Here is a 22979-nt window from a genome sequence, read left to right on the forward strand (position 1 = left end):
TAATTTCTCTTAAAATGTCTCTATGTTGATATTTCTTTTTGTTCGGTTTTGTTTCCACATGTTGTGCATGCCTAGATGCTCATGAACAGCGGTGAGAAACAAAGTTTTTGAGGATAGTCGTCTGATCATATTTTATGAACACATGGACGTGCTTGGAAAGTAACAAGTTTGCAGTCGGTATTCCCCTCCCCCTCCAACCCTTGGCGGTGACTAGGATTCCCTTCCTCCCAACGGATTATTTTATGCCAGTGAGTTCTAGTCCTAGTCTGGTTACATTTTAACAGTAAAGCATCTTCTAGAGGAGTACCTAGGCCCGAGTAGTTGACCATCCAAGAGATAAAACTCAAGCAACACATGGGATTTTGCCATTGTTAAATCATGCTGGGAAATAAAGGGCAAGAAAGGATTTTTGTCATTGTTAGATCGCACGAGAAGAGAAAGAGGAAGGGGGGGAGAAGAACTGGGAAGGGAAGAGAGTGAAGGAGGAAGGGAACCTTCCCACCCCCTGTCCTGTTATGATTTTTTGTATCAACTTTGCTATATTAAATAAAAGATATTTATATGTACATGACTAGGAGAAAAATGATCCCCACAAAAAGTGTCAGAAGAAACTAGGAGAGAAAACTCTAAGGATTAAAAGGGATTGTACAAATACAATGATATAATCACTAAGATCGGTAGAAAACCCTATATTTGAGCCAAGTTAGGTAAGCCTTTGTCCTACGTGCCCATGCTCTGCTTGAAAGCCCAGCCTGCTTGAAAATAAAGTTAATTATCTCTTTCCAAATGTTTCAAGCAGAAAATTGTGTCGATCTCATAGAAAAGTCTCCCAGAGAAATTTTGTCTTGCCCTTTGAACAACTTCAATCCGAGAGCTATTCGGAGTCCAATGGATGCCCATCCTAGACCAACATCACAAGCTGAATGGACATTTAAAAAATCGTGTGTTTAGTGGGATCCTCTCCACCACCAGCACACACGAAAAACCATTATCTACATCGAAGTGGCGGTGCCTAAGCATATTTCTTGTGTTTAATCTGTCAGCTAACCCACATGACACCCTTAAGTTTCATCTGGAGCTTGGACTTTCCAAATCCAGCGAAAAAGGCTCTGGAGAGGCAATCTAACCATGACACGACAACGCTTGTAATATTTTTTTGCAATAGTTTTTGCTCCGCAAGTATAGATCCAAGAGTCTAGAGAATCATCATTATGTAAATGGGTGGGTCTGGTGTTTATAGCTTGTTCCAACTCAGTGCAAGCTTGCAGGGATAGTGGCAGATTAAAGAACAAGCTGGGGTTCTCAATAGTATATATAGAAGGAATGAACAAATATATCTTCAACCTAAATGTAAGAATACATGCATGCAAACTGATCAGATATAATGGTTCCATTCCATTAGTCCTGCCACATCAATACTTCCGTCCCTCTTAGAACAAGACAATTAAAGATTCCTTTATAGATGGGCCTTAATTTGATAACAGAACGCGAACAGAAAGAGTCGCACCGGGGAGAAGCAAGAGGAATAGTGTTGGTGTAATATGTTTCCTAAAGGATTTTTACCCATTGCATGTCAGTGTGGTTATAAATTTTATCCAGAACTTTCATGACTTAGTTATGAATCTTTCTAGGCAACATACCCTATCCTAGGCGACAAACGAATTTCATGACTCATCTTGCTCTGATCTTTTAGTCCACAAGCAATGCCTACAGATCTTATCAAACATGTCCACAAACTTAGGCGGAAGCTGGATGGGACTTGGCACATAAGTGACCATGGAGGAGAGCAACGAGTTAAGTAAGGTGATCTTTACTCCATGCCAGACATAAGCATAGTAGTACTGTAAAGTCTGCTTTCAGTATTATCATCTAGAGGCATAAGCTCGGTCATGGATAGTTTAGTAGTTCAAAGAGGGAGACCCAAATATGTAAATGGCATAGCATCAATGGCACAACCAAAAACCTAGGCAAGATCATCAGCTCTCTACGGAGAGAAGTTGATGGGAACGAGACTTGACTTTTGAAATTTTATTATGAGGCCCGTGGAAGTAGAAAAATAAGACAAGACACTTTTAAGATTCTCATGTTGACCGGGGTAAGCCGGAAGGATTGGGATTGTTTCATCCGTTTATTGCACAAATTGATACTTTCCGTATCAAGGGATGGGAAGTTGCAAGAAAATGACGGCAGCCAGAACAAACAACAACGAAAAAAGTGCGTCACCTCCACAAACACCACTTGACAAAGAAATGATTTTCCAGGCATTCCATGTTATGGTTCTCTTTTAACTGACATGGCAAGTTTAGACCGGTCGTTATTCACAGATAATACTAATTGGTGTAGAAATATGTCCATATGGATTTGTGTCGGGCACGATGAAGGAAAATGTAATAATCCCGAGTACAGTTTGTCCTTTTTATGTGAACAATGAATATAGCCAGCGTGTACATTAAGTTTTACAACAATACAATTACTCATAGAAGCTCGACTTATTGACCTTTCTAATCAATGTTCAGTATGTAGTACTATAACACGTTGGAGTTTGGGTTGTCGTTAGATTACTCGAGAAGGTCAGGAGGGGAAAATAAGAGGGAGAAGGACCGGGAACTGGGGAGTGAGAAGGGAGGTGAATGGGGTGGGGTGGCCGAAGCGTGGTCATCACGCCAAAGTTCAAAGTCATGACCGGGGCGGGGCGGGGGGGGGGGGGGGTGTCAATGCCATTGCAAAATTTCATCACAATTTGGCTCCTTTTGATAACATGTTTTATCACAACTTCTTAGCCCTTTTGATCTGGATAGAAGATCCGAACCTTTCATCAAGCTTGTGTTAGGAAGGAACAAGCACCACAGTGTGATGAATTCTAAACCCACGAAATTTCAAACAAAAAGTGCAATATGTATATGTTGTTAAGAAAACAAGGCGAAAGGTCTCAGTAAGACTACTTGTGAAGACTTTGCTACTGGCTGGCTGGCTTGCAATCAACAAGAATCATGCGGTCGCATTTGGGCTGGCAATTTTTCCCTGGAAGTCTATCTTGATCACAATGGCATCAGAGCCTAGAGCTTGGATGTGGTGGAATTTCCTGTATCTGAGTTACCTCCTGTGTTTTAAATCCTACATACGCCTACCGCTACAGAGTCTGTGAACTTACTATACACCCTGAGATAGAGATGGTGCAGCATGAGCCTACTCAGAATGTAGAGATGGTGCAGCATGAGCCAATGAAACAAGAACAAGGCAGAGTGCTAAGAAACAAGCAGTTGCTGCTACAAGAACAAGACATGGCCTCACAAGTTTGAGCTATATATCATCTCCAGGTCTGAGTACAAACAGAAGCACAATCACAACATTGTCTGATTTAAAAGTACATGGAGGCCCGGTTGGTCTCCATTTCTCTCTAACATTTTCTGTCGAACAAGACTTACATTTGCAGAGTTTATGAGTTTCTACTACAACGAATGAGTTAAGTTAATGGGCAACGGATAATGGATCAGATCAGGCCACACGAAATGTACAGAATCACTGAAGAACTACACAGGCAACGAAAATATGTTTGGCACGGTCACATATATATCTTCTTCTGCTTTGGTCGGTCCCTCTGCAACTTCTCACCGGATGTGGCTTCTCGGAAAAGAAAAGAGCCCAGCATCACGAGCGGGAGCCTGAATGAGTGTAAGCAAAGTGGTGGCACAAGTTAGAAGTAGTCAAAGGTTCATGTTCTAAAGAAACAAAATGGGCACGCATTGGGGTGCGCGTTGGAGAAAGAGAAAATCCATTGAAATGATTCCAGCTCTTCAAGGAAGCCTACCTGCGCTTTCATTGAAGGGAAAATGTTCCAGAATCTAAGAGTTTCGTCGCCAGCTCCTGTTACTATTGTCTGTACAAAATGGAAGGACGTGTTACATTCCCATATTCACAATGTTCCTAGGCAGGGTGATATTTGATTCTGAATAATGGGATTTACCTGTCCATCGGGGGACGTTGCCAGGTAAAGCACACGCAGTGTGTGTCCAGTAAGAGTCGCAACCTGTTGTTCAAAGTTCTATGGTCAGTAACTGAGGGTGTCATTGTAGTAGTGCACTGATGTACATGTCTCCCCACAAACATTTGCACAGCATCAAAGGTTAGTTCAGCATGCAGTGATACAGATATTAAAAGTTTGAAGCATTCAGTGACTAAAGCAACTCTCATAGAGCCGGCAGGTTAAATAAGGAGTGTCAAGAAGCAAGCTAAGAGAACGCCCAGTTAACTTACAGAATGAATTGTTATTTGCAGTGATTTTTTCCAGCTATATCAGTGAACAAGTTTACAATTATCTTAATACTGAACGTTCCACCAAATGCATATAAGCTTACCTTTGACATAGATGGATACTTCCACACCATTATTTGGTTCTGTGAGTACCCATGGGTACTCACAAGCTCATTCACATTCTTGCACCAGGCAAGGTTACAAACCTGCAACAGAAAGCGGCAATGAGTACAATAGCACAAGTTTATTTAGAGCAACATACATCACAGAGATAGGTCTTGTCCAGAACTATATAGAACTTACCTGGCTGCCTGTGTCAATTGAGTTGAGCATATTTCCATTAGCAGTGTTCCAGAACTTGATACACCTATCAGCCGTCCCACCTCCTGACGCCACCAGGCTGTGCTGGTGGGGTGACCATGTTATCGCTTTAACCGCTGCGGTATGTTCTGTCAGTCGCAGCACCGGCTGCTGCGACCGCTGGTTCCATACTAGAAGCTGGTTGTCATTTCCGCCAGACGCAAGCTCGCGGTCGTCGTGCGACCATTTCAGCCCACAGACCTGGAAAGAAAGATTCATCATCAACTCACATTCAGAGAGAGCTTAAGAAATCCAAGTGTTACACAGGATCGGGATGCTTTGTAATGTGCGATGCAAGTGAGTGGAAGAAGAAGTCTCACCTCTGATCTGTGGCCAGAAAATTTGCTGATGTAGTCAGTAGGGACACGGATGTCATGCTGCAATATGTTCTTGTCCCTGCTGCCGGAGGACAAGATGGTTGAGTTCCAAGCTAGCACCCCCGCCCGGGTCTGGTGCCCTCCCATGTTCCTAATCCGCTTAGAGCGAGAGCTATCCCAAATCTGCCAGAAAAATACACACAGTTATACCTCATGTTCTTGCACAAAAGATTGATTACAGAGTGTTTGCTGAAACTCTTAAGTAACTCAAGTGGAAAACAGTTTGAAAGAAAGTGCAGACAGTTATACGCCATGTCCTTGACACACAAGATTGATTACATCTAATTCAGAGTATTTGCTGAAACTCTTAAGATAACTCAAGTGGAAAACAGTTTGAAAGTACAGGCAGCTATATGACATATGTTGTTGGCACACAAGATTGACAATATCTACTTCAGAGTTCTGCAGACACTCTGAAGCCGACTTACTCAAGTCGAAAATAGTCTGATAGTGCAGACAGAGATGTCAAATGTGAATCAAATCAAATCAGCCTTCCATATACAGTACAGCAAACAAACAAACAGCTCTGTATTGTGATCTACTAGTATTAACAAACAGTGAAAATCTCACAACAATGATCTTAGAGGTGTACGTGATACAGTAAAACAAACAGCTCTGTGTTGTGATGTGCTAGAAATATACTTGAAGCAAATAAAACAAACAGTTTTCCAATTCTCTAATCTTGTGTGCTGTGAGATTTTCTTCCAATGTGCATCAGTGATATCAATTTTGCGAAGTCACGAACCAAACAGTTCAGAGTCCTACGAAAAATATGGACTACATTGTCTAATCTCTTTGCCCTTTGTGAGATTTTGTTGCAATGTGCATCGGTTGAAGATTATACCTGGACATCTCCAAGGCTGGTGCCGACGGCGAGGTAGGAGCCCTCGCGCGTCCAGTGCACGGCGCAGACGCTGTCCCTCGGCCCCAGATCGCACAGCTTGGTGACCTGGATGACGGTGCCATTAGCAATCTGACTCCTGCGTGATCCATGGAAAGAAAGAAAGAAAGAAACGCACCTTGCTGCTGGATGCGGACCAGAGGTAGACGCAGGTGCCGAGGCCGACGGCGAGCATGTTCTGAGAGGACCAGTCGACGAGGTTCAGGTAGAAGTCGTCCTGCAGGGACGGCGCGTCCAGCACCTGCACGCCGGCGACAACCACAGATCGGTTAGTACTAGGTCGGAGAATTCGGTGCGCGCGAGGTGTTTGTGGAAATAGGAAGGCGGATCGAACCTTGTGGGGCGTCTTGGGCACCTTGCGGGGCGCCTTCTTGGGGGTGGGGGAGCCGGCGCCGCCGGCGCAGTCCAGCTTCTCGGCGAAGGGGGAGGAGGGCGCGGAGGAGCGGTCCGTCTTGAAGCGGAAGAGGTTGTTGGAGCCGGGGGAGTCCTGCCTGTCGCCGCCGGGGGAGGAGGCGTCCCCGAAGAGCTCGGCGCGGAGGAGGCGCGAGTAGGCGCTGCCGTCGTCCCTGGAGCCGGAGCCGGGGGAGGAGCGGTCGGCGAGCGCGAAGTTGTGGAGGCGGGACGAGGTCCGGCAGGGGATGAAGCGGTCGCTGTAGGTGACCTTGGACGGCGACGGCGTCTTGGGGATCTCGAGCAGGCGCGCCACGGAGGAGGAGGACGAGGCCGGGGAGGAGGCGTCCAGGCGGAGCGACCCCGCCATCCCCGCCGGCACGTTCAGCCGCCCCGGCTTGGCCCCCGCCCCCGCCCCCGCCCCCACGGACGCGCCGGACGCCGCCGCCGCCATGGTGACCGGACCGATCTGCGTCGTAGCCTAGCCTCTCGCGCTCCGCCGCTCGACCCAGCCGCCGACCAAGAAGCCGGCTTTGGGTGGGGTTTGACCGGCGGCGAGGGGTGGGTGGGTGGCGGCGGCGAGATCGGTGGCGATGGGGATGGGGATTGCTGCAACGGTAACCTGGGGTGGGGTGGAGCGGCACGCGCTGGGCGTATTATACCTGGCCTTTTTCTAATGCGGGCGGCGAGCTGTGTCCGCGCCGGCGAGGCAGAGTAGCCGTTGCCGCTGACGCCGACACGCGGGGCCCGCCCTACGCGTCGCACACAAGCCTCCACCGGATGCAATCTTTGCACATCAATTTTGGAGCGATCTTGCCTTCCTTCCAGCATAAGATTTGATCCTGTGGCAATCTTTCCAGATCAAAAGCGCTAGGTTTTGACAAAATCTGTTGCCAAAAGAGCTTGGTTGTTGTGAAATTTGAAAATGGCTACGGCGGGACGGTGCGCGCGCGTGCGGGATTATGGCGCGACGTCCCCTCTCCCGCCGCAACCCCACCCGCCTCGCCGTGGGGTTTTTGGCGTGCCACCCACTCTTCCTCCAACCCTCCAACCGCCTCACGCCGCGTCGTAGGAGTTTGGCGTGTCGCGCACGCTTTCGCCTCCCCTCCACCCGCACCGTGCAGTTGGATTTTGGCGCGACGCCCATGCTTCCGCCACCCTCTGTCCCCGCATGGTCCAACTATGTCGGGCTCCTTTGTAACCGTAACAACCAGACATTTCTTATGTTGGTTGTTTGAGTATAGTTTCCAAAAATAACGAAACAGACGCACACGGACTGTATTCATTCTTCACGGAAACGGTAAATTTACTCCCGAATGTCTAGCTTTGTCTTCGTCATTTCTGACACAATTGATATGCCCATATTTATACGCGAGTTAATGATGTCTCCAAACGGAGTCAAAAGTACACTTTCCGACGGAGCAGGGTAGTCGTTGTCGTTGTCACTGGAGCCGACACACAGGGGCCCCCATGTGGATCATCACACACGCACGGACAATGTGTGTGCCTTGTGTATTCCTTCCAACACAAGCTTCAGTAAGATTGTAATCTTTCTACATCAAACAACACAAGATTTGAACATCTAGTGACCTTTCCTAAAGAGCTAGGTTCTTGTGAAATTTGAAAATGGATAGCGCCGGACGGTGCGCGCGCTCGTGGGATTATGGCGCGGCGGCCCCTCTCTGCCGCAACCTCCCCCTCCCACGGTGTCGTGGGGTTTCGACGCGCCACCCGCTCTCCCGCCAACTCTCCACCCGCCCCGCACAGTGTGGTGGGATTTTGGCGTGCCGCCCACGCTTCCTCCTCCCCTCCACCCGCACCGCACAGTGGGATTTTGGCGCGACGCCCATGCTTCCGCCACCCTCTGGCCCCGCATGATCTAACGGTATCAGACTCCTTTGTAACGGTACTGACAGGACATTCCTTATGTTGGTTGTTTGAGTATAGTTTCCAAAAATAACGGTATCGACGCACACAGACTATATTCATTCTTCACGGAAAATGCTAAATTCTCTCCCGGGCGTCCGGGTTTGTCTTCTCCATGCTCAACACAATTGATATGCCAATATTTATACAAACAGTTAATGGTATCTCTAAGCAGAGTCAAAAGTACATTTTCTGGCGGAGCAGGGTAGTCGTTGTCGTTGTCATTGGTGCCGACACGCAGAGCCCCCATGTGGATCATCACAACGCACGGACAACATGTGTGCTTTGTGTATTCCTTCCAACACAAGCTTTGATGAGATTGTGATCTTTCCACATCAAACAACACAAGATTTGATCATCTAGTGATCTTTCCAGATCAAAAGGGGTATGATGAAATTTGAAAATGGCTACAGTTATATGGTGCACGCGAGGGGGGGGGGGTATGGGGTGATAACACCTCTCTCGCCACAACCTTTCCCACCCCCCTCGCGCCGCTGGCAGAGCAGAGTAGCCGTTGCCGCTTATGCCGACATGCGGGGCCTGTCGTACGCTCCCCCATGTGGATATGCTCGTCACATACAAGCTTCCACCAGATGCAAACTTTCCACATCAATCTTGGAGTCATCTTGTGTTCTTTACAGCACAAGATTTGATCCTCTAGTGATGTTTCCAGATCAAAAGGGCTAGGTTTTGACAAAATTTGTTACCAAAAGAGAGGTAGGATGTGATGAAATTTGAAAATGGCTACGGTCGGACGGTGCGCGCATGGGATTATGGCGCAAGGGCCGCTTTCCTGCCGCAAACTCCTCCCCCCCCTCCCGCACCACCGTGGGGTTTTGGCATGCCACCCGCTATCCCGCCAACACTCCATCTGCCTCACACCTTGTCGTGGGATTTTGGTGTGATGCCTATGTTTCCGCCTCCCCTCCACCCGCCCCGCACATTGGGATTTTGGCGAGATGCCCATGCTTCTGCCATCCCCTATCCCTACATGATCTAACGGCATCGGACTCCTTCGAGTTGTAATAGTACCCACTCGACATTCCTTATGTTGGTTGTTTGAGTAGAGTTTCCAAAATAACGGTATCAATACACTTGGAATATATTAATTCTTCACTGAAACGACAAATTTACTCCCAAATGACCACATTTGTCTTCGCCATGCCCGACACAATTGATACGCCCATATTGGTACACCAGGTAATGATATCTCTAAGCAGAGACAAATGTACACTTGTCGGCGGAGCAAAGTAGCCGTTGTCGCTGGCGCTGACACGCGGGGCCCATGTTATGCTTGCTATGTGTGGATATGATCGTCACACACAAGCTTCCACAAGATGCAATCTTACCACATTAATCTTGTAGTGATCTTGTGATCCTTCTAACACACCATTTGATCATCTAGTGATCTTTCCAGATCAAAAGGGCTGGGTTTGGACAAAATGTATTACCAAAAGAGATCTAGGTTGTGGTGAAATTTGAAGATGGCTACGGTCAAACGGTGCGGACATGGGATTATGGCACGACGACCCCTCTCCTGCCACAACCTCCCACACACCCCTCTCATGCTGCCGTGGGGTTTTCGTACGCCACCCACTCTCCCGCCAACCCTCCAGCCACATCACTGTGTCGTGGGATTTTGGCGTGACGCACTTGGTTCCGCAACCCCTCTATCCGCACCACATGGTGGGATTTTGGTGTGACGCCCATGCTTCCGTAGCCCCATGTTCCCGCATGATCTAACGACATCAGACTCCTTCAAGTTGTAATGGTATCGACTGAACATTCCGTATAGTGGTTGTTTTAGTGGAGTTTCCAAAAATAACAGTATCAGCGCACATGGACTATATTCGTTCTTCACGGAAAATGATAAAATTTACTCCCAGACATCCTGATTTGTGTTCTCCATACACAATCGATATGCCCATATTTGTACACAAGTTAATGGTATCTCTAAGCGTAGATAAAAGTACACTTGCCAGCACTGCAAAGTAGTTGTCGTCGTTGAAGCTGACACGCAAGCCCCCATGTGGATCATCACACTCGCAAGGACAACATGCGCTAGCTTGTGTGTTCCTTCCAGCACAAGGTTCGATGAGATTGCAATCTTTCAACATCAAACAACAGAAGATGTGATCCTCTAGTGATCTTTCCAGATCAAAAAGCGTAGGTTTTGACAAATGTTGTTATCAAAAGACCTAGGTGGTGATGAAATTTGAAAATGGCTACCAGTGAGACGGCACGCTGGGGGGGGGGGGGGGGGGTTGTTTCCGCGATGGCCCCTCACCCACCACAACCCCTCCCCATTCCAACACTGACGTGGCATTTTGGCGCGACACCCGTGCTTTGCCATCCCTGTCGCGCCGTGGCGTTTTGGCGTGGTGCCCACGCTTCGTCCAGCCCTCCTCTCCCCTTCCTATTCCATCATGATCTAATGAGAATGGACCCTTTTGAGTTGTAACGTATCGAGCGAACATTCAGTATGTTGGTTGTTTGAGTACAGTTGCTACAAATAACAGTATCCGCACACACGGACTATATTCATTCTTCACGGAAAAATGACAAAACTTACTCCCTATGTCCAGATTTGTCTTTGCCATGCCTGACCCAATCAATATGCCTATACTTGTACACAAATTAATTATATCTCTAAGCAGAGACCAAAATAGACTTGCTTCATCTTGTCAATCAAAATAGAACGATACTATGACAATAGGTTCTCGGTGTTGTGCAACATGCTCCACATAAAGTTAGATTAATAAAAATATAACTTGTGAAAAAAATTAGTACAAAAGAGGTTAATTTGTGATAACATTTGAAACTAAGTACGCCGTTGTGACAAAATCTATTATCGAAAGGGATAAGTTGTGATGAAATTTGAAAATAGGGATGGCGTAAGCATGCGATTTTGGTGTGATGTCCCCTCTCCCGCCACAGCCCCCACTCTCGCCATAGCCTTCCCCCTCCCGCGTTAACGTTGGGTTTGGCGCGACACCCACACTCCCGACATAGCCCCCCCCCCTTCCATGCCGCACCATGACATTTTGGCGCGACACCCACATTTTCTACAACACCCCTCCTCCCGCCATTCTAGCATGACCTAATGACATTGGACTCCTTTGAGTTGTAACGATACCGATCATACATTTATTATGCTGGTTGTTTGAGTATAGTTTCTACAGATAATGGTATCGACATGTGTAGATTATATTCATTATTTGCCGAAAATGACAAAAATTACTCCCTAAGATTTGTCTTCTCCATGCTCGACACGATCGATATGCCTATATTTGTACACCAACTAATGAGTAGACTTGTTTCGTCACGTCAATCAAAGCTGAACCATAGCATGACAATAGAGGGGGGAAATGCTCGGTGTTGTGCAATAGGCTCCACAGAGAAATAGATTTTAAAAATCTCACTTGTGAGTTTTTTTACAATACATGCTAAGTGGTGATGAAATTTCAAACTAACTACGCCTCAAAATTGTGCCTGCCCTTCCCCCCTCAGCCCTTCTTCCTTCCCGCTCCCCCAGCAACTTCCATTCCAATGCAAATAGGTTTTTTGAGTAGTGTTTATGCAAGTAACCGTATCTCTAAAGGTTGGGTCGTCACCAGAACTATTGTAAAAAGCAATGCGCTAGTCAATACTATGATTTATTTTCTTCATCGGGATTCTTCAGTCTCCCTCCCCCACTATCTCCTTTAGTCCAAGTCTAGTATCATCCTCCTCCCCTAGAACCCAACGATTTTGACGGAAGCACCCCCCCCCCCCCCCGACATGTCGGTCGTACCTCCGAAAATATCGATGATGTCAAGGTTGCTCTTTTGGCTCTCCATGTTCCACAAACTCATCTGCCATTCCCTTCCTTATCCCTCTTCATGCAGCTTCTTCTCCCCTATATAACTACATGATGTGTCTTTATTTGGTAGATCACTCAATTTTTTTTATAAATGACCATGGTATAATTCATATACTTGAAAAAATTGATGTACAAGATCACTATGTGTGTGTGTGTGTTCTTTATAAAGAGATAAAATTATACTATGGGGTGTTCGAATTTGTCTATGCGACACAACAAAGTCCATATGGCCATATTTATATCCCAATTAATATAATTTCTATACATAGACAAAATCAGATTAGCTTAAAAATAGATTCTATGAATTTGTCTATTCATTTTCCTTATTCATGAGCAACGAGCCTGTTTCTTCTAGCATAAGCTTGAAATCATGTAATCTTCCCAGGTCGAAAGGGCTATTTTGACAAAATATGTTACCAGAAAATAATTATCTGATGTAATTCAAAATTGAAATTGACCGCGACGTGGATCATCACACTTATTTTTTTTCTTGCTCAGATCCTTACGTTACCTCCTATCGCCCCCTCCCGTCCTCTGATAATCCAGATATAATCTCATCCTCCTCTTGCACTAGATCCAGATGACTCCATCACTAGTAGGTGTGCCTTTCTGCCACAACCCTCTATTGACCTTTGAAATCTTAGGCTATCAAGATGACCCTTTTGGCCCCCTTGTCGCTCCATTCCCCCTTTGCCCTTCTCGTTCAGCCGATGGACAATTATTTGGTAGATTATCCTATTAAACCTTCTAGGAATAACCATGCTATAACATGTATCTCTCTAAAAATTAGTTTATATGTTTAGTATATATGTGCATTATTTATGAAGAAGGTTAAATTTTACCATAGGGTATTCAAATTTCTTTGTGTCGTGTGTGGCATAGTCCACAAAACCATATATGCCAGTTAATATTATTGATAAACTTAGAGAGAAGGAAACATATATCATTACCGTTTGGGGAGGAGGGTGTTGCGCCAAGGTAGGAAAATCGAGAATTTGTCCCATGGTCGGGGCCAAAGAGCTCAAAGTGGAAGAGGCATGAGGTGGGACTATCAGACGTGGAGTTCTTGGAGTTGGGGGATGGCGGTCGGCAAGCGCAAAGTTGTGGAGGCACGAGGAAGAGCGGCGGGGGGGTGGGGGTGGGGGTGAAGCAATTGTTGCTGGTGGTCATGTATCAGGAAGTCGTCTTGCAGATCTTGGGTAGGCGTGAGTACATGACACTGATGTGATGGAGGAGGAGGCCGGGGATATTGCGACCATGGTGGGGCCTAGGTGCGATGAGCTCGTCGTCTCCGTGGGTATGTTCATCAACCATGGCTTGGCTGCCCAACACACCCATAACCGCTACCATGGGTGCAAAAAAAATCTTGGTTGTGGCCTTTGCCGGCAGCAGCTCCACAACCACTCACGTGGCACCACCACTGCTGCCTTGGTATAGAGTATATCATTATCTCTAGTGTAGGCGGTGATGATATGGACAGAGGAACAAGGAGGAGTTTGCAACAGTCACTTGGTTGGATTATTGGAGTGGTTTGTTCTACTACATGCCGTTTTCTACGAGCTCTATTATCGCAGAGGAGTATAGTGGTCATTTCTGTTGTCGCCAACATGAGGGGCCATGCCATGTTCCCAGGTATCGCCAACGTGCTTGTTCCTTCCAATACAAGTTCTAGGTGCAAATATTCTTCTTTTCATAGCTAAAAGGCTAAGGTGTAACAAAATCAATTGAGATGAGAACGTTGTTGTTACTTTTCCTCTCTCAAATCCTCCCCTTCTTGTCATTTCCTCCCCTCTTTTGATCTAGATGTACTCTCGTCGTCCATTTCCCCTGGATGGGGATTACTCCAAGGGTGACTAGTCGGGGTGTCACCCTACCAAAGCCACACCTTTGGAATGTCAGGACTACCCAGATGGCCCCTACATCTCCCTTGCCCCTCCTTTCCCATTCACCCTTCCCGTTATTCTCCCTCTTCATCCTAGTTTTTCCTTTTTCCGCCCCACTCTACGTGATGTAATAATAGTGAATGAGTGTGCATTGTAAGACTATTTGCCAGATAATTATTTGATAGATTATCTAATTAAATTTTCTTTGAATGATCATGGTATAATATGTATCTCAAGTTCACTATATAAGTGCATTATTTATGAAGAAGGTAAAATTTTACTCTAGGGGGTCGATTTTTTTTGCATCATGCGTGCCACAGGTCGCTTAACCATATTTGCATAACAATTATTATTTCTAACGACAGCCAAAAGTAAACTTATCCCATTACGTTGGGGAAGGAGGGCATGTCAACTGGTGCAGGGGGGGGGGTAGATCAGTCCAGGTCGAAGAGCACCGCGTGAATGAGGTGTCAGTTCTAGAGTCCCTAGAGTTAGGTGAGGGGAGGTTGGCAAGCGTGAAGTTGTGGAGGTGCGAGGAGGAGTGACAGGTCGGCATGAGTGTCTCACACCTCATCCACCTTTTAAATGCCAACTCTACCCAAATGGCCCCTATGGCTCCCCTGCCCCTCCATTCCCATTCTTCTCCCACTTCATCTTATTTTTCCTTTCTCCGTCCACAGCCCACGTGATGTAATAATAGTGAATGAGTGCACATTGTAGGATTACTTGCCAGATAATTATTAGGTAGGTTATCCAATTAATTTTCCTATAAATAACAATGGTATAATAGGTATCTTAAATTCATTATATAACTGCATTATTTATGAAGAAGGCAAATTTATCTTCTAGGGGGTTTGATTTTGTTTGAGTCATGTGTGCCATAGGTCACTTAACCATATTTGACTAGCAATTATTATTTATAAACATACCCAAAATCAAACTTACCACATTACATTAGGGGAGGAGGGCATGTCAACTGGGGTGAGGGGAGTGGGAATCCATTCAGGCTGAAGAGCACCGTGTGGATGAGGTGGGAGTAGTGGTGTAGGGCATGGGGTCCTTGGAGTTAGGGATGGGAGGTCAGCGAGCGTGAAGTTGTGGAGGTACGAGGAGATGTAATAGGTAATGAAGTGGTCATTGTAGGTGGTCTTGTATGATGATACCTCTAGGGGATCTCGGGAAGGCACAACACTGTCTTTGTAGGGGAGGAGGCCAGCGAGGTAGTGACCATAGCGGGATTTAGGCACAACGAGCCCGCCATAACCATGGGAACATTTAGCCACCCCAGTTTGGTCGGATACGCGCGCATTATACCGCCATCATGGTTATAGAATCATACTCGGTTGTAGCCTTTTTACAGTGGCACCATATGATCGCCTGCTCGACTCAATTGGTCATATAGAACCGTCATTGAAGCCGTGGTGTAGTATCCGTTGTTGTTTCTGGCATGTGCGGTGATCGGGTGGATGGAGGAGCGGGGACGAGTTTGTAATGATCATTTGGTTGGGGTGGAAAGGGTTTTTATGTTACATGCCTTTTTATAGGAGCTATGTTACTGTGGTGGAGTAGAGTAGCCTTGCTGCTAACGCCGACATTTGGGGCCATGCCATGTTCCATGGATCGCTGAACATAGCCAGCATGCTTGTTCCTTCCTACTCTTCTTTCCAGATGAAAAAGGCTAAATTGTGACAAAGTATGTTGTAGAAAAATAATAGTTGAGATGAAGTTTGAAACCGAAGTCACTATAGCATGGACCTATTGTTCTTGATTTTCCTCCCTCTCTTTCTGATCATTCCCCTTGAATCCCTCGTTTCCTTCTTCCCTCCTCTAATATAGGTCTAGACGCCCCATCCTCCTCCTTCCTGGATCCAAATGACTTTGGTTTCGTATTGGCGATTTCCTCTTACTCATTATCAAGGTGGACCTTTAACTCCTTGTGCCCCTCCTCCCCTTCACCCCCTTTGTCCTTTCCATATTCTCTCTTTTCATATTGTATCTCCTCTGTCCTCTTACCGCTCCCACTGTGTGATATAATAAAAATAAGAAAGTGTGTGTTGTATTTGGTATAGTGTTTGAATTGAACTTCTATAAATAACCATGGTATAATACATGTATTTTTTATGGAGTAGATACTGTGGGGTGTCTGAATTTGTCTTTGTCATACGTGACAACGTCCATATGAGCAAATTTGTACATAAATTAGTATTATTTCTAAACAAGCATCATTAATTACAAGAGAAACATAAACAGACAATACCAAAAAAGGATTTCACCTGGATTTATAGATAAAGCAATGGTCAATAAACAACCCACGACACACAATACGGCTACACACACACACACACACAAGGCTGGATACAGAAGTGTTGAAGATCAGCTACAACACTCCAAGCAACTCTAAGCAAACTAGGGTAGGGAAAATGAGCACAATTGGAAGAAATGGGAGCCCTCAAATGTGATCAAGAAACCACAAAGAGATGAAGCTGAACATCGACAGAATGGGTCCTCCAAACGACGCCTTCATGAAGGTTTTCACATCGGAGCGCTACCATGGTCCGATCCAAATGATCAAGGTTTTTACCAGGAGCATTTCAGAGCACTAGGAGCAGCCATGATGGTGACATTCAAGAATGGGACAATGCCCATGGACGCCGCTACCGTTGGTCTGGCCCAAGGCAGACAAGGTTTTCACCCCAACTAGCACTATCCGCCATTGAAGCGTGGTATGACTAGCTGCGAGATAACCTGGCGCGCCCCCTGCCCCCACTGAATGCCGAGTACTAGCCTCCACGACGCCCTCATCACCATGGAAGGTATCCAGCACCCGAGCTGCGAGCTCGGCCCATGAGCACCACAACGTCCTTCTTGGAAAGCAATTAAACCAACATGCAAGTTGAAAAATGGCCTAACAATTAAGCATAATAGGATTTTTTTAATAAAGTATTGATTGACACATCTAACTTTTAAATAAAGTTCTCAAAAGAAACATCTTATTTCTGAGAAGTAGCAAATTTGCTAGATGATCAACACATCATTATCTCAAGACCCTTAAGGTTGAGATTTATCCATAATAAGGGGAGATAAAAAAAACTATTGTGTTGCTGGTGGTGGTGGGCAATTAATCTTGAATGGGTAGTTTGTGAAGCATTATCGGAGATCTACCCAGCAGAGCTTATCTATTTTACAGCAGAATTGTAGGTCTAGGATCTGGTGCTTGCAAAAAGTCACTTTGGAACCCAGGTGCATTGGAGCCCTATTTTTTGAACTGTGTCAAAATGCTATTTTGAATTTATAAAAAATTCTGAAAACAAATCAATATGTTCATATGAATCTATATTACACATGTGCAAATTTTGATGCTGAAATAAGTAACCATGTGAGTTACACAAAAATGACAAAATCGTGATTTTGGAAAGATGAACAGTGCATGCCTTATTCACTATTTGGAAATCATCATTTTTTCATTTTTGTATAGGTTGTATATTTACTTATTTCATCACCAAACTTTACACATGTGTAATATACATCCATATGATCATGTAGAATTTTTCTCAGAATTTTTTGAAACCATAAATGTGATTTTCAAAGTATTTAAAATAAGGTCCTCCAATACACCCGGGTTCCAAAAATCCACTCTCGTGGTGCTTGTCCTTATAACGGGTGGGGCGAACTACCGTGGCTTACTTTGATCATTCTGTGGCCCTCACCTTGTTTTTATGCTTTCACCAAAGTAAAATAATAAATAATAGATTTATCCTCTCGACATGCAAACAAACTATGCCAACAATGTATTTGCCAATAAAAACAAACGTCCAGTTTTAAGTTCCACTTCTAAACGATGGCTGATGTGTCATCTTTTTTTTTCAAAAAATGATGTCTTGTCATCTCTATATCTATCTTTATTTCTATCTTCCATCACTATCTTCTATCTTCTATCTTCTATATTTTGTCTTCTTCTACTTTTATATTCTATCTCTATCTATCTTCTATATATTGTCTTCTTCTACTTCTATCTTCTATCTCTATCTATCTTCCGTCTCCAATATAAAGCCACACTTTCATCATCCATCCTAGCAGCCCTCTATATCACATAGAAAACCGAAAATAGACAACTACCAAAAGAATTGGGAGAAAATCATTTTATAGATAAATATTTTTAATGCGAGATGATTTCTTTTAATAAGTGGTGAACCTTTTCAAATAAACTACAAAAATTTCTATCAATATGGTATAAAAACTATAACATGATGGGCGTTTTCAAAAAATGCGCCATAAAACTTTTTATAATACATGAAGAACAAAAATAAAAGAAAAAAATAAAAGGAAAGGAAAGGAAACAAATGGCAAAAATCGTAAAATAATAAAGTAATAAGAAAAGGGAAAATAGGAACAAAAAAGAAAAAGGGAAAAATAAATAAAACAAAATAGGAAAAGAAAAGAAAAGAAATCATAAACTGAAAAATGGAGAAACTGAAAAAGAAAGAAGACGAAATGACATTTTAAATACATGATCTCATTTTCTAATACATGATAACAAAAAATTAATGCCCCATGAGCATTTTTAATTCATATAAACATTATTTAACAAACGTTGATGTTTTTTCAAATTTAAGATGAGTGCTTTTTTAACACATCACAAACAATTTTTCAATACAGGATGAACATTTTAATACAAAATGAAATATATTTTAAATACATGATGAATATATGTTAATGCCCCTAAACACATTTTTATACACAAAACTTTAATACATGAAAAACATTTTAAGTAGGCGATAACCATTTTTAATACACATTCCATAAAGGAATCAGATGAATGGAATAGCAAAAGAAATTAAAAAGCAGAAAAAACAATAAAAACAAGAACAAGAAATGAACTAAAATTAAAAGGAAAAATAAAACTAAAAATGAAAACAATATAACAAGGAAGAGCAAAACTAAAAGGAAAACCGACGAAAGCCAGTGCTATAAACCAATACCTAATAAGGAACGGGTAAACCTGAATAACCGGTGGGTTGGCCCACCGCAGAGTGTTTTAGGCGAGCACTTGTCCGGAATAACAGTAACGGGGCCGTTGGGCCTACCATACCCTAATGGGGTCAAACACCGGGCCTACCTTGTTCCATCATACCAACTTGTCGTCAAACCCTCAAAATAGATAAAAACTCACCGTCTTCAACTAAAAAAACTCACTGTCAGTGTCGTCTGAGTGAAACTCCAAGCTGCTACTTGCTTCTCGCCACTGCGACGCGCTCCTCGCCTGCTCGGGATCAGCTCGGCGCCGATCCATTGAGCGCACCAGACCCGACACCGCCATCCCGCCTCCCGGTTGTCTTAAGTCAATGGACAGCGATGCGTACTTGTTAATAATGAGAAAAAAATTCGAGAACACCTCAAGAGGGGTAGGGGGTTTCTGCATTTCATTAAGAAGAAGAGAGTTTTATAAGGAAAACCAGACCCGAAAACCTAACATTCTTAGCTAACCAGGGAAAACAAAAAAACCGAAAAAAGGGAAAAAAGAAAACGAGAAAAAAGAGGCACTAGAACTTGGGGACAGGGGCAAGGAAAAAACAACATCAAAGGACATCGTCGGAGCATTGAACATTATCTGAGGTACATTGGATTGGGTTGTCATCTTTTCACATCATTGCTATTCTAGCTTGATATTTGTGATTCCCTCGCCAAGATTTGCAATGTTAGTCGCCTCTTTATACCAATGTAAGAGCAACTCTAGCAGACCCCATAAAAGCCGTAAACCCGCAAAATTTTGGCGAGTATACGGGTTCGGGTCAATTTTCTGGCAGAACAGAGCCCGTATACTCGCCCGGCCTGTAAAAAAATTTACCGCGGCCTGCAAACCACCCGCCCCGACCAGTATATCTACGGGTTCGTGGTGCGTTTGCGGGTCGAAACCCTATCCCCCTGCCGCCGCCGAGCTCCGCAATTCCTCACTCTCCTCCTCGCATTTCTCGCCGTCGGTGAGCCCCTTCAACCTCCAGCCGCCATGTGGGGCCGCATGTGGAGCTCCGGCCGCCGCTCTGGGAGTAGCTCCGGCGGGGGCGGCGACCCCGAGCACGAGCGGCGTGTCCAGTCGGACGGCGCGATGAAGCGCAGGGCGAGGAAGTGGACCAACTGCGGCCTCTCGCCGTCGCCGAGCTTCCTCGTCCGCGAGACGGACGAATACGACCGTCGGCGTGCCTGTACACCGTCCTCGGCCGAGGGCTCGTCCTCCTCGGCGAGATCTTCCCACGCTGCGAGCTCCTCCTCTTCCGGCGGGAGTGAGGGAGTCCTGGATTAGGGGGTGTCCGGATGGCCGGACTGTAACCTTTGGCCGAACTCTCGGACTATGAAGATACAAGATTGAAGACTTCGTCCCGTGTCCGGATGGGACTTTCCTTGGCGTGGAAGGCAAGCTTGGCAATACGGATATGTAGATCTCCTCCCATTGTAACCGACTCTGTGTAACCCTAGCCCTCTCCGGTGTCTATATAAACCAGAGGGTTTTAGTCCATAGGACGAACAACAACTACAACATACAATCATACCATAGGCTAGCTTCTAGGGTTTAGCCTCTCCGATCTCGTGGTAGATCTACTCTTGTACTACACATATCATCAATATTAATCAAGCAGGACGTAGGGTTTTACCTCTATCAAGAGGGCCCGGACCTGGGTAAAACATTGTGTCCCCTGCCTCCTGTTACCATCCGGCCTAGACGCACAGTTCGGGACCCCCTACCTGAGATCCGCCGGTTTTGACACCGACATTGGTGCTTTCATTGAGAGTTCCTCTGTGTCGTCGCCGTTAGGCTTGATGGCTCCTACTATCATCGATGGCGATGCAGTCCAGGGTGAGACTTTTCTCCCCGGACAGATCTTCGTATTCGACGGCTTTGCACTGCAGGCCAATTCGCTTGGCCATCTGGAGTAGATTGAAAGTTACGCCCCTGGCCATCAGGTCAGGTTTGGAAGCTTAAACTACACGGCCGATATCCTTGGAGATTTGATCTTCGACGGATTCGAGCCTCTGCCTTGTGCGCCACGCGGTCACGATGAGTATGACTTAGCTCTCCCATTGGACAGTGTTAAGGAGATCGCACCGGTAGCCGCTCCGACCCTCAATTCGGAGCCAGTTGCGCCTTCCGCGGACGGGTGGATGGACCCCGCCACGGAGGCCTTACCCTCATCGGCGATCGAGCCGAACATCGACCTTACCTTGCACGAGAGCCGTGTTGTTAAACTGTCGGATCCTTCTCCGGCCACGGACTCCGAACCGCCTGCGCCCGTTGCTATCGAATCTGATTGGGCGTCGATCATGGAATTTGCCTCCATGGATATTTTCAGCACTCGCCCTTCGGCGACATACTGAACTCGTTAAGGTCTCTCTCCTTATCAGGAGGATCCTGTCCGAACTATGTCCGGCAGGACTGGGATGCGGACGATGAAGAAATTCGCGACCCACCCACCACCCACTTAGTAGCCACTGTCGATGACTTAACCGACATGCTCGACTTCAACTCCGAAAACATCGACGGTATGGACGACGATGCGAGAGACAAAGAGGAACCACTGCCCATAGGGCACTGGATGTCCACCTCATCACATGACGTATACATGGTGGACACACCAAAGGAAAACGTCGACGAGGAACGGAAGGACGCAACGAAGGGATGTCCCCTCGAGAAGCAGTCAAAGCGGCGGCGTAAGCGCCGCCCCAAATCCCGCCTTGACAGAAATAATGATCATATAGACCCAGTGTTAGAGCAGGGCGAACCACTGCCGGACCACGACAACGCGGAGAATCAAACTGAACAAACCAACTCTGTCAAGGATAATAGTCCGGAGGACATAACACCGGACAGACGCCCGGAGCAACAAAATGCCCATCAAAGGTTTGTTGCCACCGCGAGGAGTCTAAAAAGGCAGAAGCAAAGGCTCAAGGCGGCACAAGAACACTCCAAATCAGATGGAGTAAAGTACTCAACACAGCAGTGAAGTATGGCGGTAATCGCCTCACCAAGAGCTACCCGAAGCGGAAGTTGCTACCTGAATTCGATGAGGAGGCCTCAGATCCCCCGCAACCAAAAATTAAAACGGTCACCCGGCCGGATAGACGATCTCACGGCCAACATGGAGCGGCAAGCAACGCCGCACAGAAGCCAATACGTGATCCACGCAAGTGCTCGCATCAAAAGGACGGAGCAACTAGATCCATCTATGGACCGCACAAGCGCACTCCAGCACACGATGCAACACACCAAACATCCAAACACCATGGCATGCCCAGATACAGGGGCGCCGCACACCCCCTATGTTTCACCGATGTGGTGCTGGACCATGAATTTCCAGAGGGATTCAAACCCATAAACATAGAGGCATACGACAGAACAACAGACCCTGGGGTCTGGATTGAAGACTATATCCTCCACATCCATATGGCTCGAGAAGACGATCTCCACGCCATTAAATACTTACCCCTCAAACTCAAAGGGCCAGCTCGGCACTGGCTTAAAAGCCTCCCCGGAAACTCCATTGGAAGCTGGGAAGAGCTCGAAGACGCTTTTCGGGCAAATTTTCAAGGGACTTATGTCCGACCTCCGAACGCGGACGATTTGAGTCATATAACTCAACAACCTGGAGAGTCAGCCCGAAAGCTTTGGAACAGGTTTCTTACTAAAAAGAACCAAATAGTCGCCTGTCCGGACGCAGAAGCCTTGGCAGCTTTTAAGCATAGCGTCCGTGACGAATGGCTTGCCAGACACCTCGGCCAAGAAAAGCCGAGAACAATGGCAGCATTAACAAGCCTCATGACCCGCTTTTGCGCGGGTGACGATAGCTGGCTAGCCAGATGCAGCACCAGCGACCCCAGTACATCCGAAGCTAGAGAGGGAAACAGGAAATCACGGCGCAACAACAATAACAAACACCGGAATAAAGAAGACATCACGAAGAGCATGGCAGTAAACGCCGGATTCAAAAGCTCTCGGCCAAGTCAGCAAAAGCCGCCCTCTAAAGGCGCCAGAGACGAAC

General features: G+C 45.9%; 1 protein-coding gene across 1 annotated transcript; it reads right to left on the minus strand.

Annotated features, from left to right (window-relative positions):
• Window positions 1–3282: 3282 nt before the first annotated feature.
• Window positions 3283–6946, minus strand: LOC123063682 (protein FIZZY-RELATED 3). The gene is made up of 9 exons (XM_044487569.1): window positions 6224–6946; window positions 6008–6130; window positions 5833–5937; window positions 4932–5111; window positions 4555–4812; window positions 4356–4457; window positions 3965–4027; window positions 3809–3877; window positions 3283–3662 (listed from the first exon to the last, which is right to left on the minus strand). The coding sequence occupies exons 1-9, from the start codon at window positions 6731–6733 to the stop codon at window positions 3609–3611; spliced, it is 1464 nt and encodes a 487-aa protein (XP_044343504.1). The 5' UTR covers window positions 6734–6946; the 3' UTR covers window positions 3283–3608.
• Between the last annotated feature and the right edge of the window lie 16033 nt (window positions 6947–22979).

Source organism: Triticum aestivum, chromosome 3A (assembly GCF_018294505.1).
Source record: "Triticum aestivum cultivar Chinese Spring chromosome 3A, IWGSC CS RefSeq v2.1, whole genome shotgun sequence".
Lineage (NCBI taxonomy): Eukaryota > Viridiplantae > Streptophyta > Magnoliopsida > Poales > Poaceae > Triticum > Triticum aestivum.